Here is a 24,537-nt window from a genome sequence, read left to right as displayed (position 1 = left end):
CAGGTTTGAATTGTAAATGAACTTTGTCACTATGTAATGTCTGATATTGTTTGTTTCATGTTCCCTCTAAATTGTAAAGTGCTGCGTAATATGTTGGCGCTATATAAATAAAGATTATTATTATAAACAGGATTCGTCCATGATTGTTCTGTCTGCTGTGAAATCCAAGACAAGGAAGGAAACCTGTATTGTTCATGGAGAAGTGATGCCCGTACTCAGCAGTTTTTATCCCTGCAGAGTCTTACAAAGTAAGTTTGGTGAAAACACAAGAACCCATGAAGATGTCTTTGAAATTATAATATATCCTTTCATTGCTTTCTTCAGTTTTGATGAACCTCCTCACCTCTTCCGTGTTCCTTTTGGGGAAAACTGCCTGGTAATCCCACGGATAAACCTGGTGAAGTTTCATGAGTATCTTCTCACAGTTACTGGAGGAGGGAAAGAGGAGACTCTGAATTTCATCTACAGTAATGACGGATTTAATAGTAAGTAGACAGTAAAGAAAACCTGAAGTGTTATAGTGTATTGAAGGGGCCTTTCTCTTTCCCTGCAGCAAGGGTGCGAGAACCCGGTTGTAAGACTTAACCCTATTGCCAATAAAGTGCTGCACAGTTATATCTCAGGGTCTTCCATGGACCCTGCAGAAACTTTCAGATTGGAAGTGAGATACTCTGACAACCCCATTTCCATGCTCTTAGTGCAGGTGAGGGGGAAAGCTGATTGTAGTGCAAGAATGCAGAAAAGATCCCCACCATCCTATCAATCATATATTCCAGACAAATACAAGTTTCTGTGGGTGGGCAGGTGGTTTGGAAACAGTCAGCAAGCTTGTCAACAGGCACACCCTTAACAGCTGAGATGCTGTAATGCACGAGGCAGTTACTTTTTCCTATATTATATTATTATACAGTGCCTGGTGTAAAGACAACACTTATCAGAATGAAAATTACCAGATCATGCTCTGTTCATGCAGGAATTGCTGGGAAATTTCAGCTCTGAAGCCTGCTGTAAATGCTGCTGCCTCCCGCACCCTCTGCCAAGTACTTATCGATCCCTGGTATCTTCTGGCTTCTGGGCGGCGCAGCAACTCTCCTCCACGCTTCTGGCGGTCTCCCCCTCCGCTGCTATCCTTTACTCCCCTTGCGGTCAGTGGCGGATTGAATAGGCCCTGAGCGGTTACCCAAACTTGGGCCCTGCCGCGCGTAACTATTGTTAACACTACCTTTCTGTGTGAGCATTAACAAATAGGTCTTACGATTTCCCCCTGTCAAAGGGCTGTGTCCCTACATGCTGACAGTCTCAGTATCACACTGTGCAGGGACACATCCTCCAGACAAGGGGAATGGTAACACCCATTTGTCTATCAGTCCTGGACAGCACAAAGACTTTTTGTGAAATACAAGGATTTTGTAAAGACAGGATAGGGAGTCAGACAGTTGAGCCCTAATCTACCCGCCACTCAGTCCCTGCCTACTTGCACAGCCCGTCCTAGGCGACGGCGTACAACTGGGCGACGGTCCCTACGCTCAATAAGTGCACGACAGACAAACAAGACAAGGGAACACAAAAGCAAAGGAAAGTGGGGCAGTTGCCCACGGCAACACCGTGAGCAACAGAGTAGTGGACGAGCCGAGTCAAAGCAGGAGAGTACGTGGTAACAAATGCAGAGCAGGAGAATAGTCAGTCAAGCCAGGGTCAATATGAAGCAGAGGTCGATAGTAACAGCAGGAACAGCAGAGCAAGGAAACAGGAGAATCACAGGCAAAGGACAAGCAGCAAATGAATGTATAAGTGGACCAAGGGCGGGAGCTAGAACCGTCTGGCCAGGCTGCGATAGGCTCTCCCACTCCTCAGCCTACCAGCCTGAGTGGTAGCAGATCGAGTCACTCTAGCAGACCTAGGAACAGATGCAGGCTGATTAACCACGGGCGTCAACAAAGCTGTGTCAGGCAAATCCTTCACAGATTTCCTATAAGAAACATGTCAGGATGTAGGGTCCATGGCCACTGACTGTTGGGTTTACTCACTCTCCGGCGGCCGCAGCCATGGATATGTGAGCGCTAGCTCGCCTCTCCTTCCCAGGAGACGCCAGCGCTCACTTCCGCTCCGGTCTGCTGTGTCCCATAGGGTGCGCGTGCATGCTTGTGCTCGGCCTTAAAGGGCCAGCGTGCGCACAAGGGAAATAATCATCATCATCATCATCATCATCAACTAGCCCATGATTCCCTGGACTATAAGAAGGGCCCTGTCCCTTTGCTCATTGCCTGAGCGTTGTTAGTATTCCCATGTCAGTCTTGCAAATAGTCCCTTAGTGTTATTCTGTTCCTGTTGTTACCCATGCCATGTTACCTGTATCCTGTGCTGTGTTCTTGTTCCTGAGCCCGTTAGTGTTGGAGTAGTCTCCTTCTCCTATTGCACCTGCTGTCGTCTGCCACGTCCAGTGTCGCCTGCCACGTCCAGTGTCATCCGCCACATTCAGTGTCATCTGCCACGTCTGGCGTATCTGCTGAACCCACCTCCATCCGTGCCAAAGCCTCGGCCACTGTCTGGACTATTCAGGTACCCTGGAGCGGGATTTTGTATTGATTTGGTGCTCTGTTGCTTGGCCAGCTGCCTCTGAGCTATGGCGGTGCGGCCTAGTGGGTCCACATACCCACAGACCGTGACAGTACGCTCAGGCCATGGACCCCGCTGGTCAACCTGAGACCTTGACGACACAAGCCATGCTGGCAGAGATGCAAGACTTTCAGTCACGGCAAGACCAACTCCTCCTTTCGGTGAACGCCATTGCACATCGGCTGGTTGCTCAAGCCACAGTCGTCACCGCACCTATTCCTGCTTTTCCTCCTGCTACACCTCCTGTCTGTACCAGTGCCGATCCACTATGCTTCCTGCCGCTACCTCCTCACTATGACGGTGACACGAGGTCCTGCAGGGGATTTCTGAATCAGTGCCAGATCCACTTCAGACTACATGCCAGGGCCTTCTCTTCTGATGACGCTATGATCGACTTCATAATCTCTCTCCTTACTGGCAAAGCCCTGGCATGGGCAAATCCTCTGTGGGAACATCAGGGACCAGAGACTCTTGACTTGCAGTGCTTTTTACAGACTTTCCGTTCGATTTTTGAGGAGCTTGGGAGAGTTTCTTCTGTTGCTGCATCCCTGCTGACCCTACACCAGGGAGACTTCTCCATGGGCGAGGATGCCATTCAGTTTTGTATCCTGGATGCTTAATTAACCTGGAAAACAATTCCTTGGTGGCTTTATTCTGGCAGGGACTGTCTTCTCGGATTAAAGACGAGCTGGCCGCTTGCGATCTGCCACCTACCCTAGATGATCTCATCCTACTAGCCACCCAGGTTGATATGAGGATTCGGGAGCGTTCCCAAGAGGTTCTGCGGGAAAGAGAATTTCCTAGGCTGGTGTAAAGGATCTGCCAGGCACAACTTCTGTGGATACGCCAATAGGTAATCAGTCTGCACATGAGTCTATGTCTCTGAGACTGACTCCATCTTCCACCACTCAGGATGGCAGGCTTAGGAGTGGGAGAGCCTATCGCAGCCTGGCCAGACGGAGCTAGCTCCCGCCCTCTGTCTATTTATACCTGCCTTTCCTGTTCCTCCTTTGCTTGTGATTCTTCTCGTGTGGTTTCCTGGCCCAGCTACAGCTTCTACTATTTGATCCTTCTCCATACTGACCCTGGCTTACTGACTACTCTCCTGCTCTGCGTTTGGTACCTCGTACACTCCTGGTTTGACTCGGCTCGTTTACCTCTCTTGTTGCTCACTGTGTTGCCGTGGGCAACTTCCCCATTTCCCTTAGCTTTGTGTACCCTTGTCTGTTTGTCTCGTGCACTTACTGAGCGTAGGGACCGCCGCCCAGTAGTACCCCGTCGCTTAGGGCGGGTAGTTGCAAGTAGACAGGGACAGAGTGGCGGGTAGATTAGGGCTCACTTGTCCGTTTCCCTACCCCCATCTTTACATAATCACAAGCCCATATACCTAGTCTACCCTGGTCCCTGACACTACTATGGACCCCCTTGAGACCCTGGCCCAGCAAATGCAGGGTCTCTCCCTACAGGTCCAGGCCCTGGCTCAGAGGGTCAACCAGCCTGACGCTACCATGGTAGTGCCCCTCACCTCTTGAACCCCACCTCAAGTTGCCTGACCGGTTCTCAGGGGACCGGAGGACTTTTCTCTCCTTTCGGGAGAGTTGTAGGCTTTACTTTCGCTTAAAGCCTCACTCCTCAGGTTCTGAGAGCCAGCGGGTGGGTATAATTATGTCCCGGCTCCAGGAAGGGCCCCAAGAGTGGGCCTTCTCCTTGGCTCCTGACGCCCCTGAACTTTCCTCCGTTGATCGTTTCTTTTCTGCTCTCGGACTCATTTATGACGAGACTGACAGGACTGCCTTTGCCGAAAGTCAGCTGGTGACCTTACGTCAGGGTAAGAGACCTGTTGAGGAGTATTGTTCTGACTTTAGGAAGTGGTGCGTAGCTTCTCGGTGGAATGACCCTGCCTTAAGGTGCCAGTTTAGGTTGGGTCTGTCGAACGCCCTGAAAGACCTTCTAGTTAGCTATCCCTCTTCTGAGTCCCTAGACCAGGTTATGGCTTTAGCAGTACGTCTTGACCGACGTCTCAGGGAACGACAACTTGAACGTTTTTGTGTTTTCCCCTCTGACTCCCCCATGATGCCTCCCGAGGTTCCGTTGCTTTGTTCTTCCACGGAAGACTCGGAGGTACCTATGCATCTCGGGGCCTCCGTGTCCCCCCGACAACGTAGAGAGTTCCGCAGGAAGTTTGGTCTCTGCTTCTATTGTGGGGATGACAAGCATCAAGTGAACACCTGTCCTAGGCGTAAGAATAAACAGCCGGAAAACTTCCGCGCCTAAGGGATTATCGGGGAGGTCACTTGGGCGCACAGGTATTTCCCTTAAATATGAAACGTAATGAAATCTTGCTTCCCTTTCAGGTCTCTTTTGGTGGTAGGTCTGCTACCGGCAGTGCCTTCGTGGATTCAGGGTCTTCTGCTAATATCATGTCTGTGGAATTTGCTATGTCTCTAGCTATGCCTTTGATTGATTTGCCTAGGCCTGTCCCGGTAGTGGGTATCGACTCCACTCCTCTTGCTAATGGTTATTTTACACAGCATACCCCTGTTTTTGAACTCCTTGTTGGCTCCATGCATTTGGAGCAGTGCTCTGTACTGTTGATGCAGGGACTATAGTCCGATTTGGTTTTAGGCCTTCCCTGGTTGCAGTTGCATAATCCCACGTTTGACTGGAATACTGGGGAGCTTACCAAATGGGGTAATGAATGCTTGACGTCATGTTTTTCTGTTAATTCTATTTCTCCCCCTGAGGAGGTGAACACACTACCTGAGTTTGTTCAGGACTTTGCTGATGTTTTCTCTAAGGAGGCCTCCGAAGTGTTACCTCCTCATAGAGAATACGATTGCGCTATCGAATTGGTACCAGGAGCTAAGCTCCCTAAGGGTAGGATATTTAATCTTTCTTGTCCCGAACGTGAAGCCATGAGAGAGTATATCCAGGAATGCCTGGCCAAGGGTTACATTCGCCCCTCTACTTCTCCGGTAGGTGCTGGCTTCTTCTTCGTAGGGAAGAAGGATGGTGGTCTTAGGCCATGCATTGACTACCGTAACTTGAATAAGGTCACTGTAAGGAACCAGTATCCCCTTCCTTTGATTCCTGATCTCTTTAATCAGGTTCAGGGGGCCCAATGGTTCTCTAAATTTGATCTACGGGGGGCGTATAACCTTATCCGCATCATAGAGGGGGATGAGTGGAAGACTGCGTTTAACACGCCCGAAGGTCATTTCGAATATCTCGTCATGCCCTTTGGGTTGTGTAATTCTCCTGCGGTCTTCCAGAATTTCATAAATGAGATTTTAAGAGATTACCTGGGGGTATTTCTTGTAGTGTACCTTGATGACATACTGGTGTTTTCCAAGGACTTGTCCTCCCACATTGAGCATGTCAGGAAGGTGTTCCAGGTCCTTCGGGAAAACAAACTGTTTGCGAAAGCCGAAAAATGTGTGTTTGGGGTACAGGAGATACCATTTTTGGGTCAAATCCTCGTCATGAATTCCACATGGACCCCGCCAAGGTCCAGGCTGTGGCGGAATGGGTCCAACCTGCCTCCCTGAAGGCGTTACAGTGTTTCTTGGGGTTCGCTAATTATTACAGGAGATTCATTGCTAACTTCTCTGTCATCGCTAAGCCTCTTACGGACCTCACTTGCAAAGGTGCTGATCTCCTCCACTATCCTCCTGAGGCTGTCCAGGCTTTTGAGGTCCTTAAGAAGTGCTTTATCTCGGCCCCGGTGCTGGTTCAGCCCAACCAAATGGAGCCATTTATCGTGGAAGTTGACGCATCTGAGGTGGGAGTGGGGGCTGTCTTGTCCCAGGGTACCAGGTCCTCACCCATCTCCGTCCCTGTGCCTACTTCTCCAGGAAGTTTTCGCACACTGAGAGTAACTATGATATTGGCAACCGCGAACTCTTAGCCATTAAATGGGCATTTGAAGAGTGGCGCCACTTCCTGGAGGGGGCTAGGCACCAGGTAACGGTCCTTACCGACCACAAGAATCTGGTTTTCCTAGAATCTGCCCGGAGGCTAAACCCGAGACAAGCTCGATTGGCGCTATTTTTTACCAGATTCAACTTTTTGGTTACCTATAGGGCTGGGTCTAAAAATATTAAGGCCGATGCACTGTCACGTAGCTTCATGGCCAGCCCTCTTTCGGAGGAAGATCCTGCTTGTATTTTGCCTCCTGGTATAATCATTTCTTCTATTGATTCTGATTTAGTCTCTGAAATTGCGGCTGATCAAGGTTCAGCTCCCGGGAACCTTCCTGAGGACAAGCTGTTTGTTCCCCTGCAATTCCGGCTAAGGGTACTTAGGGAAAATCATGACTCCGCACTATCTGGTCATCCAGGCGTCCTGGGTACCAAACACCTCATTGCCAGAAACTATTGATGGCCTGGGTTGCCTAAAGACGTTAAGGCCTACGTCGCCGCTTGTGAGGTTTGTGCTAGGTCCAAGACTCCCAGGTCCCGACCAGCGAGCTTACTACGTTCTTTGCCCATTCCCCAGAGACATTGGACCCATATCTCCATGGATTTTATCACCGATTTGCCTCCATCTCAAGGCAAGTCGGTGGTGTGGGTTGTAGTAGACCGCTTCAGTAAGATGTGCCACTTTGTGCCCCTCAAGAAACTACCCAATGCCAAGACGTTAGCTACCTTGTTTGTCAAACACATCCTGCGTCTCCATGGGGTCCCTGTCAATATTGTTTCGGACAGAGGGGTACAATTTGTTTCATTGTTTTGGAGAGCCTTCTGTAAAAAGTTGGAGATTGATCTGTTCTTCTCCTCTGCCTTCCATCCTGAAACTAATGGCCAAACTGAGAGGACTAATCAATCTTTAGAACAATATTTAAGGTGTTTTATCTCTGACTGTGTAAAGGATCTGCCAGGCACAGCTTCGGGGTTAACTCCCATGGGTAATCAGTCTGCACCTGAATCTACGTCTCTGAGACTGACTCCATCTTCCACCACTCAGGATGGCAGGCTTAGGAGTGGGAGAGCCTATCGCAGCCTGGCCAGACGGAGCTAGCTCCCGCCCTCTGTCTATTTATACCTGCCTTTCCTGTTCCTCCTTGCTTGTGACTCTTTCCGTGTGGTTTCCTGGCCCAGCTACAGCTCCTAACTATTTGATCCTGCTCCATACTGACCCTGGCTTACTGACTACTCTCCTGCTCTGCGTTTGGTACCTCGTACACTCCTGGTTTGACTTGGCTCGTTCACCACTCTGGTTGCTCACGGTGTTGCCGTGGGCAACTGCCACTTTCCCTTTGCTTTGTATTCCCTTGTCTGTTTGTCTCGTGCACTTACTGAGCGTAGGGACCGCCGCCCAGTTGTACCCCGTCGCCTAGGGCGGGTCGTTGCAAGCAGGCAGGGACAGAGTGGCGGGTAGATTAGGGCTCACTTGTCCGTTTCCCTACCCCCATCATTACAGCTGGCTTCTACTTTCCAGTAATCCCTACTGTCTTTCAGTCGTCCCACCAGAGGAGCCTATGCAGATGGACCGGGCCAAATTGTTTACCCAGGAGAGACAACGCAGACGCACCTCAGGACTATGTCTGTATTGCGGCCTCAGAGGCCATGTTGTGCGTTTGTGTCCCCAGAGGCCAGAGAGACCCCAGTGCCTTGGATTGGTTGGAGAGACGACCCTAGGTGGAATGGTACCAAATAAAAGGTTCGATTCCAAGCTGACCATTCCTGTGACCTTAGTGTCCGGCAAGAAGACGCACCGGGTTTCTGCCTATCTGCTGCAAACTTCATCCGGGTCCGCGCCAAACTTCATCCAAAAGGATGTAGTGGATCGTCTCCAGTTGCCCACAGTTCCTCTGGAGACATCTTTGGCTGTTGCCTCAGTGAATGGACTGCCTCTGCCCAATCCAATTGTATTTTAGACCAAGCCGCTAAAGCTCCAAGTTGGAGCCCTTCATTCAGCACATCTTCCGCTTGCATGGCTTGCCCCTTCACATCATGTCTGATCGGGGGGTTCAATTTACCTCAAAATTCAGGAGAGCCCTCTGTAATCTCCTTGATGTGAGATTGGACTTTTCCTCAGCTGATCACCCCCAGTCTAATGGGCAAGTCGACAGGATCAACCAGATCATGGAGAATTATCTCTGCCACTTCATCTCTTTACAGCACGATAACTGGGTACAGCTTCTTCCATGGGCCGAATTTCGTATAACAACCACACAAGTGAGTCCACCACTTCCACACCATTCTTCATTGTATACAGTCAACATCCTAGAGTCCCTCTTCCTGTGCCGGCTACATCTCAGGTACCCGCTGCTGACTCTGCATTTGGGGACTTTCTGCAAATCTGGCAACAGACCCAGTCCTCTATTTTGCTAGCAGTCGATCACATGAAGCAAAAAGCGGATATAAAAAGAGAGCCGCCTCAGTATCTTCCAGGTACAAAAGTCTGGCTGTCATATTTGTTTAAAGGTGCCTTCATACAAGTTTTCTCCCAGGTTCCTCTGACCTTTTGAGATACTACAACAGATAAACTCTGTCTCCTATAAGCTTCAGCTGCCTCCTACCCTCAGAATCCCCAACTCCTTTCATGTGTCCCTCCTGAAACCAGTGGTCCTGAACTGCTACAGTAAGGCTCCCAGTCCTGCAGTTGCGCCCAACGGTTCATCTGATGTGTTTGAGGTGAACGAGATCCTGGACTGCAAAAGGTTAGGAGGAAGGACTTTCTATTTAGTGGACTGGAGAGGGCTTGGGCCCCGGGCGGCTGCCTGAACCGCCCTAATGATGATCCTCCACTAGTGCGCGTGCTAACACTCCCCTTCCCAAAGGGCCAGCGTGCCAATTTCATCCCGTTTTCCCAGGTTCTTATATTACCCTCACCCATTGCACTTTCCCTGAGCAATTAGGTTCAATACTTTAACTTGCTAGTCTCTCTTGCGTTTTCTATTTGGATTATCTGTTACCGACCCTGCTTGGTCTCAACGCTGCCAGTCTCCTGCCTGCCCTAAACCTTAGTTCGGACCGTGCATCTGCCTGCTGTTTTTATACCTCATCTGTCCATGTCGGCGGCTGCCAACAGAGACTACTCTGGGGGTAGTGACCTGGGGATACTAGCAGCCAAGTCCACATCTTCATACCGAAGTTAAAGGGTGAACATCTAGCAATCCCTTAGACTCTGCTCCCTAGTTTTGCCCCACACCAAATCCATTGGTAGCACAATGGGTCCACACAATTGTCTGTTGGTCCTGAGACCATCACTAATGTCTATGGGCTCCGTGACACATGCAGAATTGTGAATACAGCTCTGGATTATAATACTGGATCAGTACAGGATTAGGAAGTCTGCATAGTTACAAATGTAGTCAACTTTTTATGTAGATACATTGTACGAGGTGCTTCTCAAATGTAACGAGAATGATTTTTTACGATCCCCACGAGGGCCGCGTGAGGAAAGTGGGGATGGAGGTTGTTGCGGGGGTATCAAGTATACGGCCGGACTATCCTCAGTTGAGCCCGAGCCTTTTAAAGCGTTGTACGTTACAAAAGTGCACCCTTGTTTTTCCCTCTCATCACGGACGAAATGCAGAGGAGTATCGAGCAGTGTTACGCAATCAAATTTTGCGTGAAACTTGGAAAGAAAGATGAAAAAACCTTAGAAATGCTGAAGACGGCATATGGGGAAGCTGCTTTATCGTCAGCCCAAGTTTTCAGATGGCGCGAGGCCTTCAAGGATGGAGGGGAAGCCGTTAAGGATGAACAGCGCCCAGGGCAACCTTCAACGTCAAGGACCGATATAAATGTTTCCGTTATCAAGGCTATACTGGATCGGGACCGACATTTTGCGATTGCGACCCGACATTGCCAAAACGTGGATCCTCCACCATGACAACGCGCCATGTCACACATCATTGGCTATATGGGAGTTTTGGCACAAAACAACATCCCTACCCGTCCTCCTCCAGCCCTGGACTTGGCACCGTGTAACTTTTTTTTTGTTCCCCAAAATCAAAACTCACTGAAAGGACACCAGTTTGATACTGTTGAAAACGTCCAATCAGCCACGACGAGGGCTCTAAACAACCTCTCTGTTATGTTTAGTAATGAATTATGATTGAAAATGACAACGATGCGACAACAATATTTACTGGTTAACAAAATAGAGAATGAGAATAAATACCAACAAGTCCACATATATGGTTGTGTTCAGTCCCAGGGGACTTACTTTGAAGGTGATCGATCCTAATTGTATATTTTTTGAATAAAAGGATTTTTCTAAATTATTCTAATTACTTTTGGGAAGCACCCCGTGTATATATAAGCGAAAAACTGCTATTCTAGGGTGAGGATATGAATGCAGATCAACAGAAATGTCTGCTCATTCATTTCTCTTATTTCTCTTAGTCCTTATCAGTCCACCTGGGCTTAATTCATCTGTCTCCGGAAGTGAGAGCATAGACATTATCTGGGATCATATAGAGGGCGAGGAGCTGGAGCTTCGGCCGGTGGAGTTGAGGTATCGCATACAGGGAGCTCCCACCTGGACTAAGGTCAGTATTAATATTAGATGTTATGTAGTTACCATTAGAGATATTGGATTGGTCAGCACTACCCCTAGACCACCAGAGAAACAGGTATTAACCCCTCTAATACCCTAGACCATCAGGTAAGCAGGCGTTAACCCCTCCAATACCCTAGACCACCAGGGAAGCATATATCAAGTCCAGCACAACCCTAGACCACCAGAGAAACCGGTATTAACCCCTCTACTACCCTAGACCATCAGGTAAGCAGGCCCCTCCAATACCCGAGACCACCAGGGAAGCATATATCAAGCCCAGCACTACCCTAGACTACCAGAGAAACCGGTATTAACCCCTCTACTACCCTAGACCATCAGCTAAGCAGGCGTTAACCCCTCCAATACCCTAGACCACCAGGGAAGCTTGCATCAACTCCTTCACTACCCTAGACCACAAGGGAAGATGGCATCAACTCTACTACCCTAGACCACCAGTGAAGCTGGCATCAACCCCTACAATACCCTAGACCACCAGTGAAGCTGGCATCAACCCCTACAATACCCCAGACCACCAGTGAAGCTGGCATCAACCCCTACAATACCCTAGACCACCAGTGAAGCTGGCATCAACCCCATACACTACCCTAAACCACCTGGGAAGCTGGCATCAACTCCTACACTACCCTAGACCACCAGGGAAGCTGGCATCAACTCATACACTACCCTAGACCACCAGGGAAGCTGGCATCAACTCATACACTACCCTAGACCACCAGGGAAGCTGGCATCAACTCCTTCACTACCCTAGACCACCAGGGAAGCAGGCTTTAACCACTCTACTTCCCTAGACTATTAAGAAAACTGGCATTTACCCCTTCACTAACTTATTCATTAATCCATTTACTACCCTAAACCTTTGGAGAAGCAGGCATTAATCCCTCCACTACCCTGGACTACAAGAATATCTGTCATTAACCCCTCCACTACCCTAGACCACCAGAAAATCTGTCATTAACCCCTCCACAACCCTAGACCATCAGGGAAGCTGACCTGAACTCCACCACTGCCCTAGACCATCATGGTAGTAGGTATTAACCCCTCAACAGCCCTAGACTATCAGCGAAGCCAACGTGAACCCCACCACTAGCCTAGCCCATCATGGTAGTAGGTATTAACCCCTCCACAAACCTAGACAATCAGCGAAGCTGACATGAACCCCACCACTACCATAGATCACCAGGAAAGCTTTCAGTAACCCATTCAATAATCTGCACCATATGAAACAGGTTGAGAATAGTTTCCATGTACATTACATTTATTGTTTTCTGGAATATTAAACCCATCTTATTGTTCTTATCCAAAAATGACAGGTTAATACGAGTGAACTGGAAGTAAGTTCATACACACTGGATGACCCTGTGCCAGACACAAACTATGAGTTCCAGATCCGATACCTTCCAGATGAGAAGAATGAGAAGAAAGGAAGTCCATGGAGCAAAAGTGATGTCATAACTAGTGCTGAAATGGGTAAGAGAGGTAGCTGCCTAATATCTTTGGTGCCACTTATCTCAGTGGAAATAATAGGATCCAACAGTTTAAAATTCAACCTGTCCAGCCTTTGTTTCCTTTAAAGGGGTTCCACAGGGATAGAAAAACGTGACTGGTATTTTGTAAAAGTAGTGCCACATCTGTCCACAGGTTGTGTGTGGTATTGCAGCTCATCCTAATTCAGATCAAAGCAGCTGACCTGCAATTCCTGACACAACCTTCCACAGGTGTGGCGCTGTTTCTGGAAGAAAGCACCCATGTTTTTCTAAGCCTGTATGAACCCCTTTAATGGCAGACATGGGTAATTGTCTAAAAGCCACCATGGATATTAGATTGTAAGCATATCCCACCACAATTGGCATGATACATCTAAAGGAATCTAATGTCTATGGCTAGCTTAGGATTCTTCCTTAAAGGGGTTATCCCAACACATCAACTTATCACCTATCCACAGGCTAGGTGAAAAGTGTTTGATCGCTGGGACCCCCTCTGATCAAAAAACGGGGGTCCCGAGTCCCCTGAATGAACGGTACAGCGCTCGGCTACCTCCGGCAGTCCCATAGAGAATGAATGGAGCAGCAACACACATGTGCGACCGTCGCTCCATCGATGGTGGTCCGAGCAGTAAGACCCTTAGCGATCAAACATTTATCACCTATCCTGTGGATAGGTGATACGTTGTTGTGGTGGGATAACCCCTTTAATACACCAATAAGTGAATTCTCTTCTCTAGTCCATCATCCTTCAACAGCCTTCACAACTCTCGAGTTGTCTTTAGTTCCTCCACCATCGTTCATGACCATGTTCTCTTCTTTCCATGTGTCAACCGGTTATTACCTTCTCCATGTAGTTACAGTATGTCCACCAAACATTTCACCCACCAAAGTAGTCCTAGCCCTCTCCACCTTGTTCTCCTTATGTCATCCCATTACATCATTGTCTCATGTCATGTACTTAAACCCCTTCTCATATCTACAGCACCCTGGAATTAATGGCACTTTAAAATAAATAATAATTATAGACATCATAGACCATCACCTGTGTAATCAAAATTCAAGTACCACCTATATTCACACTTTTCCATACAAGTCCACCACCTGGGTCCGTCACCAGTTCTTGTGTCTTCTCCCTCTCTCATCCCTACCTTCACCACTGGAGTTCTATTTTCCCATAGTACTTGGTCTTCATCACATCTTCTCATGTCATCTCTCCTATTCCCCTCTTTTAGCTCCTAATGGAAGCTCAGATGTATGGAGAAGTTTGGAGAATGGATCTTCCCTTCTAGTAATGTGGAAGGTAAAGTTTTTTAGGTTTTTAAAAAAAAAAAAAAAGTCAGTCCAATTTTAACTACATTTCCTAGTTAAGTGGCTCTGCAAATAGTTTTCTTGTGAATTTTAGATGATTTCAAAATGTTGCTAGTTGCCCTTGGAAACAGACAGCAATTAACTCTACTCTGCTATCAGACATGTGACTTACCAGCTTTGATGTAGCGATGTGATCTCCCACAATGCACTGCTCTCTGGTAACCGGAAACCAGGATATTTCTGAATTTAGCTTTAGATATAAATGGATAAGAAAATCTTTTCTGTCACACATCCAATAGTGTTACTGCGCTGCATTGTGGGGGATGTATTCTCTTTTTAAATCAAAGTAATCTTCAGTTCTTCATGTAAAAATGACATCTGCCACCAAACACTACAGACAATTCTACAGAGGAGACCATGACTGGTGCCACTGGCTACAGATACTGAACTCCTTGTGTTTGTTGATGCAGTCACTGGACCATCGCTCTGCTAGGGGCAGAATCCTCAGTTACATGGTGACGTATTTTCATGGGGTCGAGGAGTTGACCACGGAGGTTCCATGTTGTAGCACGAGGCTTCCGGCCCAGACCAAACAAGTGTGTGTCAGAGCCAAGAATTCCATAGGACTAGGACCCCCTGCGTGTGCCGCCCCACTGTGTACAGGTGACTTATTACCTTCCTATATCCTGGTATTTGTCTAAATCCTGTGCATTGCCCTGTGATTCCTCCTGTCACTGTGCATTGTTCTGTGATTCCTCCTGTCACTGTGCATTGTCCTGTGATTCCTCCTGTCACCTTGCATTGTCCTGTGATTCCTCCTGTGACCGTGAATTGTCCTGTGATTCCTCCTGTCACTGTGCATTGTCCTGTGATTCCTCCTGTTACCTTGCATTGTCCTGTGATTCATCCTGTGACCGTGAATTGTCCTGTGATTCCTCCTGTCACTGTGCATTGTCCTGTGATTCCTCCTGTCACTGTGCATTGTCCTGTGACTCCTCCTGTCACTGTGCATTGTCCTGAGATTCCTCCTGTCACTGTGCATTGTCCTGAGATTCCTCCTGTCACTGTGCATTGTCCTGTGATTCCTCCTGTCACTGTGCATTGTACTGTGAATCCTCCTGTCACTGTGCCTTGTCCTGAGATTCCTCCTGTCACTGTGCATTGTCCTGTGATTCCTCCTGTCACTGTGCATTGTCCTGTGATTCCTCCTGTCACTGTGCATTGTACTGTGATACCTCCTGTCACTGTGCATTGTCCTGTGATTCCTCCTGTCACTGTGCATTGTCCTGAGATTCCTCCTGTCACTCTGCATTGTCCTGTGATTCCTCCTGTCACTGTGCAGTGTCCTGTGATTCCTTCTGTCACTGTGCCTTGTCCTGTGATTCCTCCTGTCACTGTGCCTTGTCCTGTGATTCCTCCTGTCACTGTGCCTTGTCCTTTGATTCCTCCTGTCACTGTGCCTTGTCCTGTGATTCCTCCTGTCACTGTGCCTTGTCCTGTGATTCCTCCTGTAAATGTGCATTGTCCTGTGATTCCTCCTGTCACTGTGCATTGTCCCGTGATTCCTCCTGTCACTGTGCATTGTCCTGTGATTCCTCCTGTCACTGTGCATTGTCCTGTGATTCCTCCTGTCAATGTGCATTGTCCTGTGATTCCTCCTGTCACTGTGCATTGTCCCGTGATTCCTCCTGTCACTGTGCATTGTCCTGTAATTCCTCCTGTCACTGTGCATTATCCCGTGACACCTACTGACCATTTTTTATTGCCCGTTCTGTGATAATTGTTCTTACAGAAATGGAAAACGTAACTGTTTTTACCTGCAAAGTCTGGGGAGACTCAACTGGAAGAATGAATGTCTTGTGTGAAGAACTAGTGAAATCTGACCATGTCCTGAGCTACATAATGGAGTGGAGAGAAGAGCAGAAGACAGAGGTGCACTGGACTAGAAGCCAGACCGTCAGTGAGACATTAGTGCTCCCAGGTGAGGGTCTTCTACTAACGTCAACATTCATCCTCTTAATCACAGACATATAAACTAATGTCTTACCTGTATTTGGGCACTGTATACTGGTATTACGTGGGCACATTATAGCATTGTTTTTTGGGCACTCTATATTGGCAGTATTTGGGCACTGTATAGTGTAGTGGGCACATTATAGCATTGTTTTTTAGGCACTCTGTACTGGTAGTATTTGGGCACTGTATACTGGTATTGAGCACTGTATATCATTGTTTTTTGGGCATTGTATACTCTTATTATTTTGGCATTACATGGGCACTATATAGCATTGTTTTCTGAGCACTCTATACTTGTAGTATTTCAGCACTGTATACTGGTATTATGTTAGCACTTTATAGCATTGTTATTTGGGAAACTGTTAGGTTTTATTGTACATATTATAACAGTACAACTTTAATAATTTTACTATTGCCTGTTTTTTTCTGAACTATTGACAATTTGCTTTATTTGAAAAAGTGGAGGGGGCCATATACAATGTTTGTCCAGCAGCCTTCATAGACCATGATCATGCCCTCCTACTTATCTGTATACATTGATATCCCTCAACCGGCTCTTCATCTGTAATTCCTAATCTCTTCCTGCAGGTGACTTTACTCCAGGGGTCCTCTACTCCATCTCTGTGTACCTCCTCTACAACAATAGCTGCATCAGGACCCTCACTACTGAGGCCTATAGCCGAGACGAAGGTAAGCCAATGGCTGCATGTCCCAGAGGTGGTAGGGCAGTGGATCCTGAATAATAGTTTATAGATCTAAGCAAATAGGTGTGGTGTGTTTTCTAGGCCGCTTTGCTTTATGAAAAACAAAAAAAATTACACCATCAAGTACCATCTTCTGGCCCATTCATATGACTTCTAGAACATAATCCATGGCTACTGGGGAGAAGGCTCTACAGATTCCTCACACTCGGTTTTGCAGAATCTACCCCAAGAAAATGTAGACTACCCCCGGCTATGTTATATGGCAATGGCAAAAAAAAAAATAATAAATAACTTTACATGACCCATTTAGAGGTCACTTCGCTCAGCTCAAGATTTTATCTACATTATAGTGACTACATCCACAACATGCAGTATATATATACTCCATGCAAAGAACTACAGGTGGCGATATTGTCTGCAAGTTCCCAGTCACTCTGAGATCATAGATCATCTCCAAAAATTACACAAGGGGGTTTTCCGCTAAGGAATTATAGTAATCACCTCTTCTCTATTTACTCTTGGCAGTTCCTACCGCAGCACCAAATTTTACCAGCCATGTTCTTTCTGCCAGAAACGTCCTTGTCTCATGGGAGGAGATACCAAGACCGCATAGGAGGGGAGTCATTATACATCATACTATATATGTAAAAAGCACTAACCACTCTGAGCGTCACACAGGTATCCGTCATCATCTATGTTTTTAGTATTGTTATAGAAACTATGCCTTTGTTCAGCACCACACAAGACAGCCAGTATCCTTTCTAAGTATATATAGGCAGTATTAACACCAAACAAGTATCATTGTGTACAAAGGTAACTAATATTGGCACCACATGGGCATCCATTACTGTACTTTCTCACTCTGTGTACACAAACTCAGTATTCGTTCTATATAGATACCCACCACTGTTCGTTCTCATAGTCTATATTCAGTATTAACATCACACCAGTATCAATGACTGTTTCTTCTCACTCTGTATAAAGGTAACTAATATTGGCACCACATGGGCACCCATTACTGTACCTCTTCATTCTGTATAATCACAGTTAGTATTAGAGTTACATAGGTACCCATTAGTGTACAGTCAATATTAGGACCACTCAAGTTATTATTAATGTACTTCCCAAGCTTTATAGATACCAATACTATTGGAACCACCCAGGTACCCATCACTGTTCCTTATCATACTCTATAAGAATGGCAGTCTTATCACTACACAGAAATCCATAGGATAGGATACTTGTTACTTCTATTTTACTTTACTTATTATCTCAAAAGACATTATAAAAACATTATCAGCATCATGTAAATATCCATTACGGTTCCCTTTCAGAATATATACACGCCCTCACTATTAGCGCCTCGCAGGTAGCCCTCAATTTCTAATTGATGTTGTATAAACATAGGTGGTAGCCATCACTGTTGCTCACTAACTCTACATTAATAACTTTATGGTTTGTCTTAGTATCTAATGGGAGTGGGAACAAGACCCTCTCAGGACTGTCGTCAGGCATTATATACACCATCTGGATGACAGCTTCCTCGAGAGCAGGTGAGGGACAACCAAGTCCCCTTAAGAACTTTCAAACTATAGGTATGTACACCAAACGTTGTGTGCCAATTCAATATTATGTGTTAAGGCCCTTTTACATGGGCAGATTTTCTGCCCAGTAAGCGAGCACTGATCGTCAACACAGCATACTGATTGCTGCTCGTTTGCTCCATTTAAATGTAGCAATGATCAGAATGTATAGGGTTGAACGTTCATTAACTTAAACATTTGTCCCCAACACATTTGCATCTTGGCGGCAGCACGTCCCCTGTTTATGAAGCAGACAAGCAACCATTTTTTGGGCCACATAAAAGATCCATTCAGTCGACAAACAATATTTGGATAATTTTTTCGGCTGATCGTTGCGCTGTTTACACTGGGAATTATCAGGAACTAGTGTTCATATGAGCGCTCCTTTTCCCATTCATTGGCCTGTTTAAAAGGGCCTTTATTCATAATTGTGTCCTTGTTTCCATCATCCACGTTTTCTTCAACTCACTGTTCTTTGCCTTACACCTGATCATGTTCTGTACCTCACCAAACCCTAGCCATGTTCTGTACCTCACCAACCCCTAACCATGTTCTGTACCTCACCAATCCCTAACCATGTTCTGTACCTCACCAACCCCTAGCCATGTTCTGTACCTCACCAATCCCTAACCATGTTCTGTACCTCACCAACTCCTAGCCATGTTCTGTACCTCACCAACACCTGACCATGTTCTGTACCTCACCAACCCCTGACCATGTTCTGTACCTCACCAACACCTGACCATGTTCTGTACCTCACCAAGCCCTGACCATGTTCTGTACCTCACCAACCCCTGACCATCTTCTGTACGTCACCAACCCCTGACCCTGTTCTGTACCTCAAAACCCCTGAACATGTCCTGTATCCACCAGCCCCTGACCATGTTCTGTACCTTACCAACCCCTGACTATGTTCCTCACCAACCCCTAACCATATCTGTACCTAATCAACCCTTCACAATGTTCTGTACCTCACCAACCTCTGACCATGTCTTGTACCTAGCCACCCCCCTTGACTGTGTTCTGTACCAAAAAGAACATGACCATGTTCTGTACTCACCATTCCTGACCATGTTCTGTTCCTCACCAACCACTAACCATGCTCTATACCTCACTACCCCTGAACAGGTCCTGTATCCACCAGCCTCTGACCGTGTTCTGTATCTCATCAACCCTTGACAATGTTCTGTACCTCACCAACCCCTGACCATGTTCTGTACCTCACCAACCCCTGACCATGTTCTGTACCTCACCAACCCCTGAACATGTCCTGTATCCACCAGCCCCTGACCATGTTCTGTACCTTACCAACCCCTGACTATGTTCCCCACCAAACCCTAACCATATCTGTACCTAATCAACCCTTCACAATGTTCTGTACCTCACCAACCTCTGACCATGTCTTGTACCTAGCCACCCCCCTTGACTGTGTTCTGTACCAAAAAAACCATGACCATGTTCTGTACTCACCATTCCTGACCATGTTCTGTTCCTCACCAACCACTAACCATGCTCTATACCTCACTACCCCTGAACAGGTCCTGTATCCACCAGCCTCTGACCATGTTCTGTACCTCACCAACCCCTGAACATGTCCTGTATCCACCAGCCCCTGACCATGTTCTGTACCTTACCAACCCCTGACTATGTTCCTCACCAAACCCTAACCATATCTGTACCTAATCAACCCTTCACAATGTTCTGTACCTCACCAACCTCTGACCATGTCTTGTACCTCGCCAACCCCCTGGACTGTGTTTTGTACCCAAAAAATCCATGACCATGTTCTGTACCTCACCATTCCTGACCATGTTCTGTTCCTCACCAACCACTAACCCTGTTGTATACCTCACTACCCCTGAACAGGTCTTGTATCCACTAGCCCCTGACCATGTTCTGTTCCTCACCAACCACTAACCATGTTCTGTACCTCATCAACCCTTGACAATGTACTGTACCTCACCAACCCCTGACCAGGTTTTGTACCTCACCATCCACGGACCATGTCATGTACCTCAGTAAATATTCTTTTTTTTTTTATCAGGAAATCGTCATCATGTTTTTCTGCTAATGGCAGGAGTCATCAACATCCTCTTCGTCTGTGGAGTCATGTTGTGTTTTTGTGATTATAAGACTCTATTTTGGCCAAAAATCCCCAATCCGGAGGATACATTTAAGGAGCTCTTTATGACATCCAATGGGAACATGTGGCAACCTCAACAGGTAGAGTAACATCTATGACGTAAAACTTTAATGGGTTGTTCTGAGTGCCTTTTCCTGGCAGTTTTACTATAAAAATGTTCTATTAACTTTCTAAAAACGTTAAATAAAACCCTGAATGGTGTACAAGGGTGGAAAATCTTTTGAATCTAAATCAAGGATTTTGTGCTTTGCTTACATTTGCGTTATTCACTTTCCGTCAGGGCTTCTGGTATTTTGATGGCAAAAATAGTGTAGTCTGCAGCTATTCTTGTCGTCAAAAATACCAGACCCCCAAAGGAAACTTGGTGGACCCTATTGTATGTCAATAGGATCCATGCAAGTAAAGATCCGTCATAAGTGTCATGTCTCTTTAATGAATGGAAGGCATGATGCTAGTGTGAACAGAGCCTAAATATATCTTTACCAAGATCAAAGCTCCATTCAAAGTTCATTCCTGCATAGACATAGGTGGAAATTTTTTATCCACTTTATGCCACACTTATGACGTTAAAAAATGTGGGCTCTGTGTACGGTGTGTTGGCTACTCAGTTGTCCGTGCTGGGAGACAGCGAATAAGCAGACGTCTGCTATTATGCACCCACTTCCCCCTCTATAATGCTGACTCACGCATTTCATTCTCCCGGCACGTTTCAGCCAGGATTGATAAAATGCAGACTCAGATTTCTGTATACTTTCAGGATGTCAAGGGTGGGGGGGGGGGTGGAGTGATGGGATGATGACGTCATCTGATTGTTTAGGAAAAAACGAACAAAACTATTTGTCCTTTATAATTCACCGGGATTAAGTTCCCGCAACGATGGATTATAATGTTGTTTTCCTAAAGCAAATACCTGTAATGGAAGCAGAACTCACAGGGCAGTGGGGGTACAATAATTGTTCATGAAAATAAAACATGGCCTATTTAATTAACCTCTTCAACCCCTCAATACATCTTACATCCTCCTCGTATGTGTATGACAGCATGAATCGGGGGGCAATCTGCTTTCTATTTTTCCAGCAAGCGCCTACATCAATTTTAGGCACGTACGAGTTATTAGCCCAAATTGCCCCATTATTTCCATAAAGCAGGAGGAATAAGCAGCGGTCAGACAGCCACGGCACTGCATATTTCCAGGGAAAAGCAGAGGAACAGATTGAAAACAATCAATCCTTGTGCCTCCGCCAATGATAGCCTTCAGGCACAAAGACATGAGATGTGCCCAGATGGTGTAGGCTATCATCACTCCGCATCAGTGTTGGGTTAATCGGCGATGCACTGGTGACAGTCCATAAATTAGAAAGTTGAAAACTAAAAGGATTCCACCTATAAATTATCTTGAGGAATGTCCCAGAGGCTGAAACCTGTAAACAATTTTGTTGCTGCTCAGAGATTTTTGAGAAATCTTTGAACAGCGCTCCCAGAGGTTGGACACTGGAATTACAAGATCAGAAACCTCCAACCATCCTGCATGTCTCTATGAAATGCGAGTAGATTACTTAAAGAGAACCTTTCACCTGCCCATACATGTGCAGCATGTTATAGTCAGGGCTTCGCAAACCCTGTCTCACTTTAAAAAAATTTCCTATCTTCCTCCATTATTTACATATCGGTTTCATTATATTTGGCGCCCGATATGTAAATAAGCCCCTGAACTGTCAATATGGCGTTTCTATCTAACTAAATGGCAAGGGTGATCTCTTCACTCTGACACTGTCCAATCAGCTACAGACAGTGTCTGGGCGGCTTGCGCTGTGTTCCCTCCCGTGAGAACACACAGGCTCTGGTGGTTCTGCAGAGTGCGCTCTCATGGTCTGTGTGTGTTCTCGCGGGAGGAAACACAGCGCAAGCCCCCCTGACACTGTCCGTAGCTAATTGGACAGTGTCAGAGCGAAGACATTGCGCCCCCTTGCCATTTAGTTAGATAGAAACACACCATTGACAGTTCAGGGGCTTATTTACATATCAGGCGCCAAATATAACGGCACCGATATGTAAATAACGGAGGAAGATTTAACAATTATTTCAAGTGAGACAGTGTTTGTGAAGCCCTGACTATTACATGCTGCACTCAGCTGCACATGTATGGGCCGGTGAAAGGTTCTCTTTAAGGTGGAATAAACTCGGTGCTTTGGGTCAAATGTCGGTCAAGTGTCAATGACTCAATTAAGGAGGTAATGAGGTGAGATCACCGAGACATTGTACGAGTTATATACATATTTATATATTTTTTTGGGGGGGGGGATTCTCTTCTAATATCATATATATGCTTATATTGCTACAGGTATCTGTCAACCCACTCGTCACAGTAATAGAAGAGATTGAGCCTCCACCTCAGCCGGCACTTCCACCATCACCACCACCATCACCACCAAAACCATCACCTCTACGAAATAAGGCTCCTGCCATTAATTCTGGGTATGAAAAACACTTTATGCCAACCCCAGAGGAGGTGATGGGTTTAGCTTGAAGGACACTTAAAGCTGCCCAAGATGGAAGGAATATAATCTAATCTGGTTTGGCCATATGGGCAATATTGGTCTCCTAAACTTGCCACGTCAGGAGCCAAAACCAAAGAAGTGAAAACTCTGCTGCTGGTCCTGTGGTTATTCACTGCTGAGCCTGGAGGATCGTCTCGTGGGCCAGTCTGACCCTGTTTGTCCCCCACACAGGGCAAGCACGAGGCAGATTTATTTCTGACACCACATGCCAGTGAATATAGGTTACCGGGCTCGGGTTCACTGTATCATTACCGTCGGGGCCTGGTAACCTGGTCACAAACAGTTGAAGGACTAGAACTGGCGATATTTCGGTTACCTTCTTGTAGAGTGGAGATGTTGGTTTTATTAAAATGTACAGTATTATTTTTATATGGACAGGATACATAGGGTCGGGTTCTTCACACTTGTCCTATAAGTTCTCCGGTAGGAGGAAGCAATGGTGCTCAACCTGTCCGACAACATCTGTGTATGAGATTTACAGTCTCTATATTCTCTATATGGGGCTTCGCCACAATTCGTACTATAAATTCCAGACTCCATATACAACACTGGCCAGGCGTACTTGACAATGGCCGACTATCCTCATGTGAGGACAATATTGTGCAGTTTTGCTTTTCTATTATTTTTTGAATAATATGGGATAAAATTAAAATTTTTGTAAGAATTTAAAGCGTCTCCAGCTCTTACTTCAAGAATGTGGAATGTCATTTTTGTTTTTACTAGATCTTGGGACAAACAACCACAATGGTTTTTATGGTTTACCCTATGGGAAGAGGCAATGGGTCACATTCCTAAAGGGGTATTCCAGTTTCAGCAAATAAAGGTTATTCTTTGTACAATGAAAAGTTATACAATTTTTCAATATACTGTCTATGTAAATTCTGAACATATTTCAAGATCTCTGCTTGCTGCCATTCAATAGGGTTATTGAAATCTGTCCATAGTCATGTGATGGACACACAATATAGATTTCCATCTACTGGAGGTTAAGCACTGCATAACAGCATGCGGACATATTGAAAGATATGAGGAATTAATACAAAATGTATATTGTAAAATACACTTGAATGGGTGCCATATTATGGCTCTGAGCAACGGAGCAATAATTCGGCCATGTGCATGAGCCCTAACATGTATTTGCTGAAACCGGAATACGCCTTTAAGACTCGACTTATTCCATATACTCCCTTTTATAAAACTATAGGCCTCAATCTAACTAGAAGAAATAAGCATAAATGGGCACCATAGCGGAATTGGATGGGTGACACAAACAGTGAATTTGGGGGAAGGGGTCTTAAGGGTCCAAAACAAGAGCCAGGGAAGGATTCCTTACCACTGCTGGTGTAGTAATGGGGATCAGCGATGCATAGTGCATCTCTTATATCCTGCCATGGTGTGCCACCAGCTACATTGGTACATGATACATTAAAGTGATCATGTGGGCAGACAGTCTTCTTGGCTGTCAGTCATCTCTTTAAAAAAAAACACTACAGTCATCCTCTCCTCAGCCAAATATAACTGATAACAGTGAGCAATAGACCACACTCCACTACACATCAAATAGGGACAAGACCGGCTACAAGTTTAGTG

The 24,537-nt window shown here is 46.2% G+C and overlaps 1 protein-coding gene across 1 annotated transcript in view; it reads left to right on the top strand.

Moving 5' to 3' along the window:
• IL27RA (interleukin 27 receptor subunit alpha) overlaps positions 1–23,617 on the top strand; it is a 62,971-nt gene extending 39,354 nt beyond the window's left edge. The window contains exons 3-14 of the mRNA XM_075855496.1: positions 131–248; positions 325–485; positions 10,974–11,119; positions 12,462–12,618; positions 13,868–13,935; positions 14,414–14,606; positions 15,736–15,924; positions 16,548–16,649; positions 17,189–17,341; positions 18,130–18,258; positions 20,291–20,469; positions 22,731–23,617. Coding sequence (XP_075711611.1) covers positions 131–248; positions 325–485; positions 10,974–11,119; positions 12,462–12,618; positions 13,868–13,935; positions 14,414–14,606; positions 15,736–15,924; positions 16,548–16,649; positions 17,189–17,341; positions 18,130–18,258; positions 20,291–20,469; positions 22,731–22,916 — 1,781 coding nt within the window. The 3' untranslated portion in view covers positions 22,917–23,617. The remainder of the gene's footprint in view (positions 1–130; positions 249–324; positions 486–10,973; positions 11,120–12,461; positions 12,619–13,867; positions 13,936–14,413; positions 14,607–15,735; positions 15,925–16,547; positions 16,650–17,188; positions 17,342–18,129; positions 18,259–20,290; positions 20,470–22,730) is intronic.
• Positions 23,618–24,537: the final 920 nt, after the last annotated feature.

The sequence above is a fragment of the Rhinoderma darwinii genome, chromosome 3 (assembly GCF_050947455.1).
Source record: "Rhinoderma darwinii isolate aRhiDar2 chromosome 3, aRhiDar2.hap1, whole genome shotgun sequence".
NCBI classification, from domain to species: Eukaryota; Metazoa; Chordata; class Amphibia; order Anura; family Rhinodermatidae; genus Rhinoderma; species Rhinoderma darwinii.
Note: the sequence above shows the minus strand (reverse complement) of the source record. Positions and strands in the feature narration are given on the sequence as shown.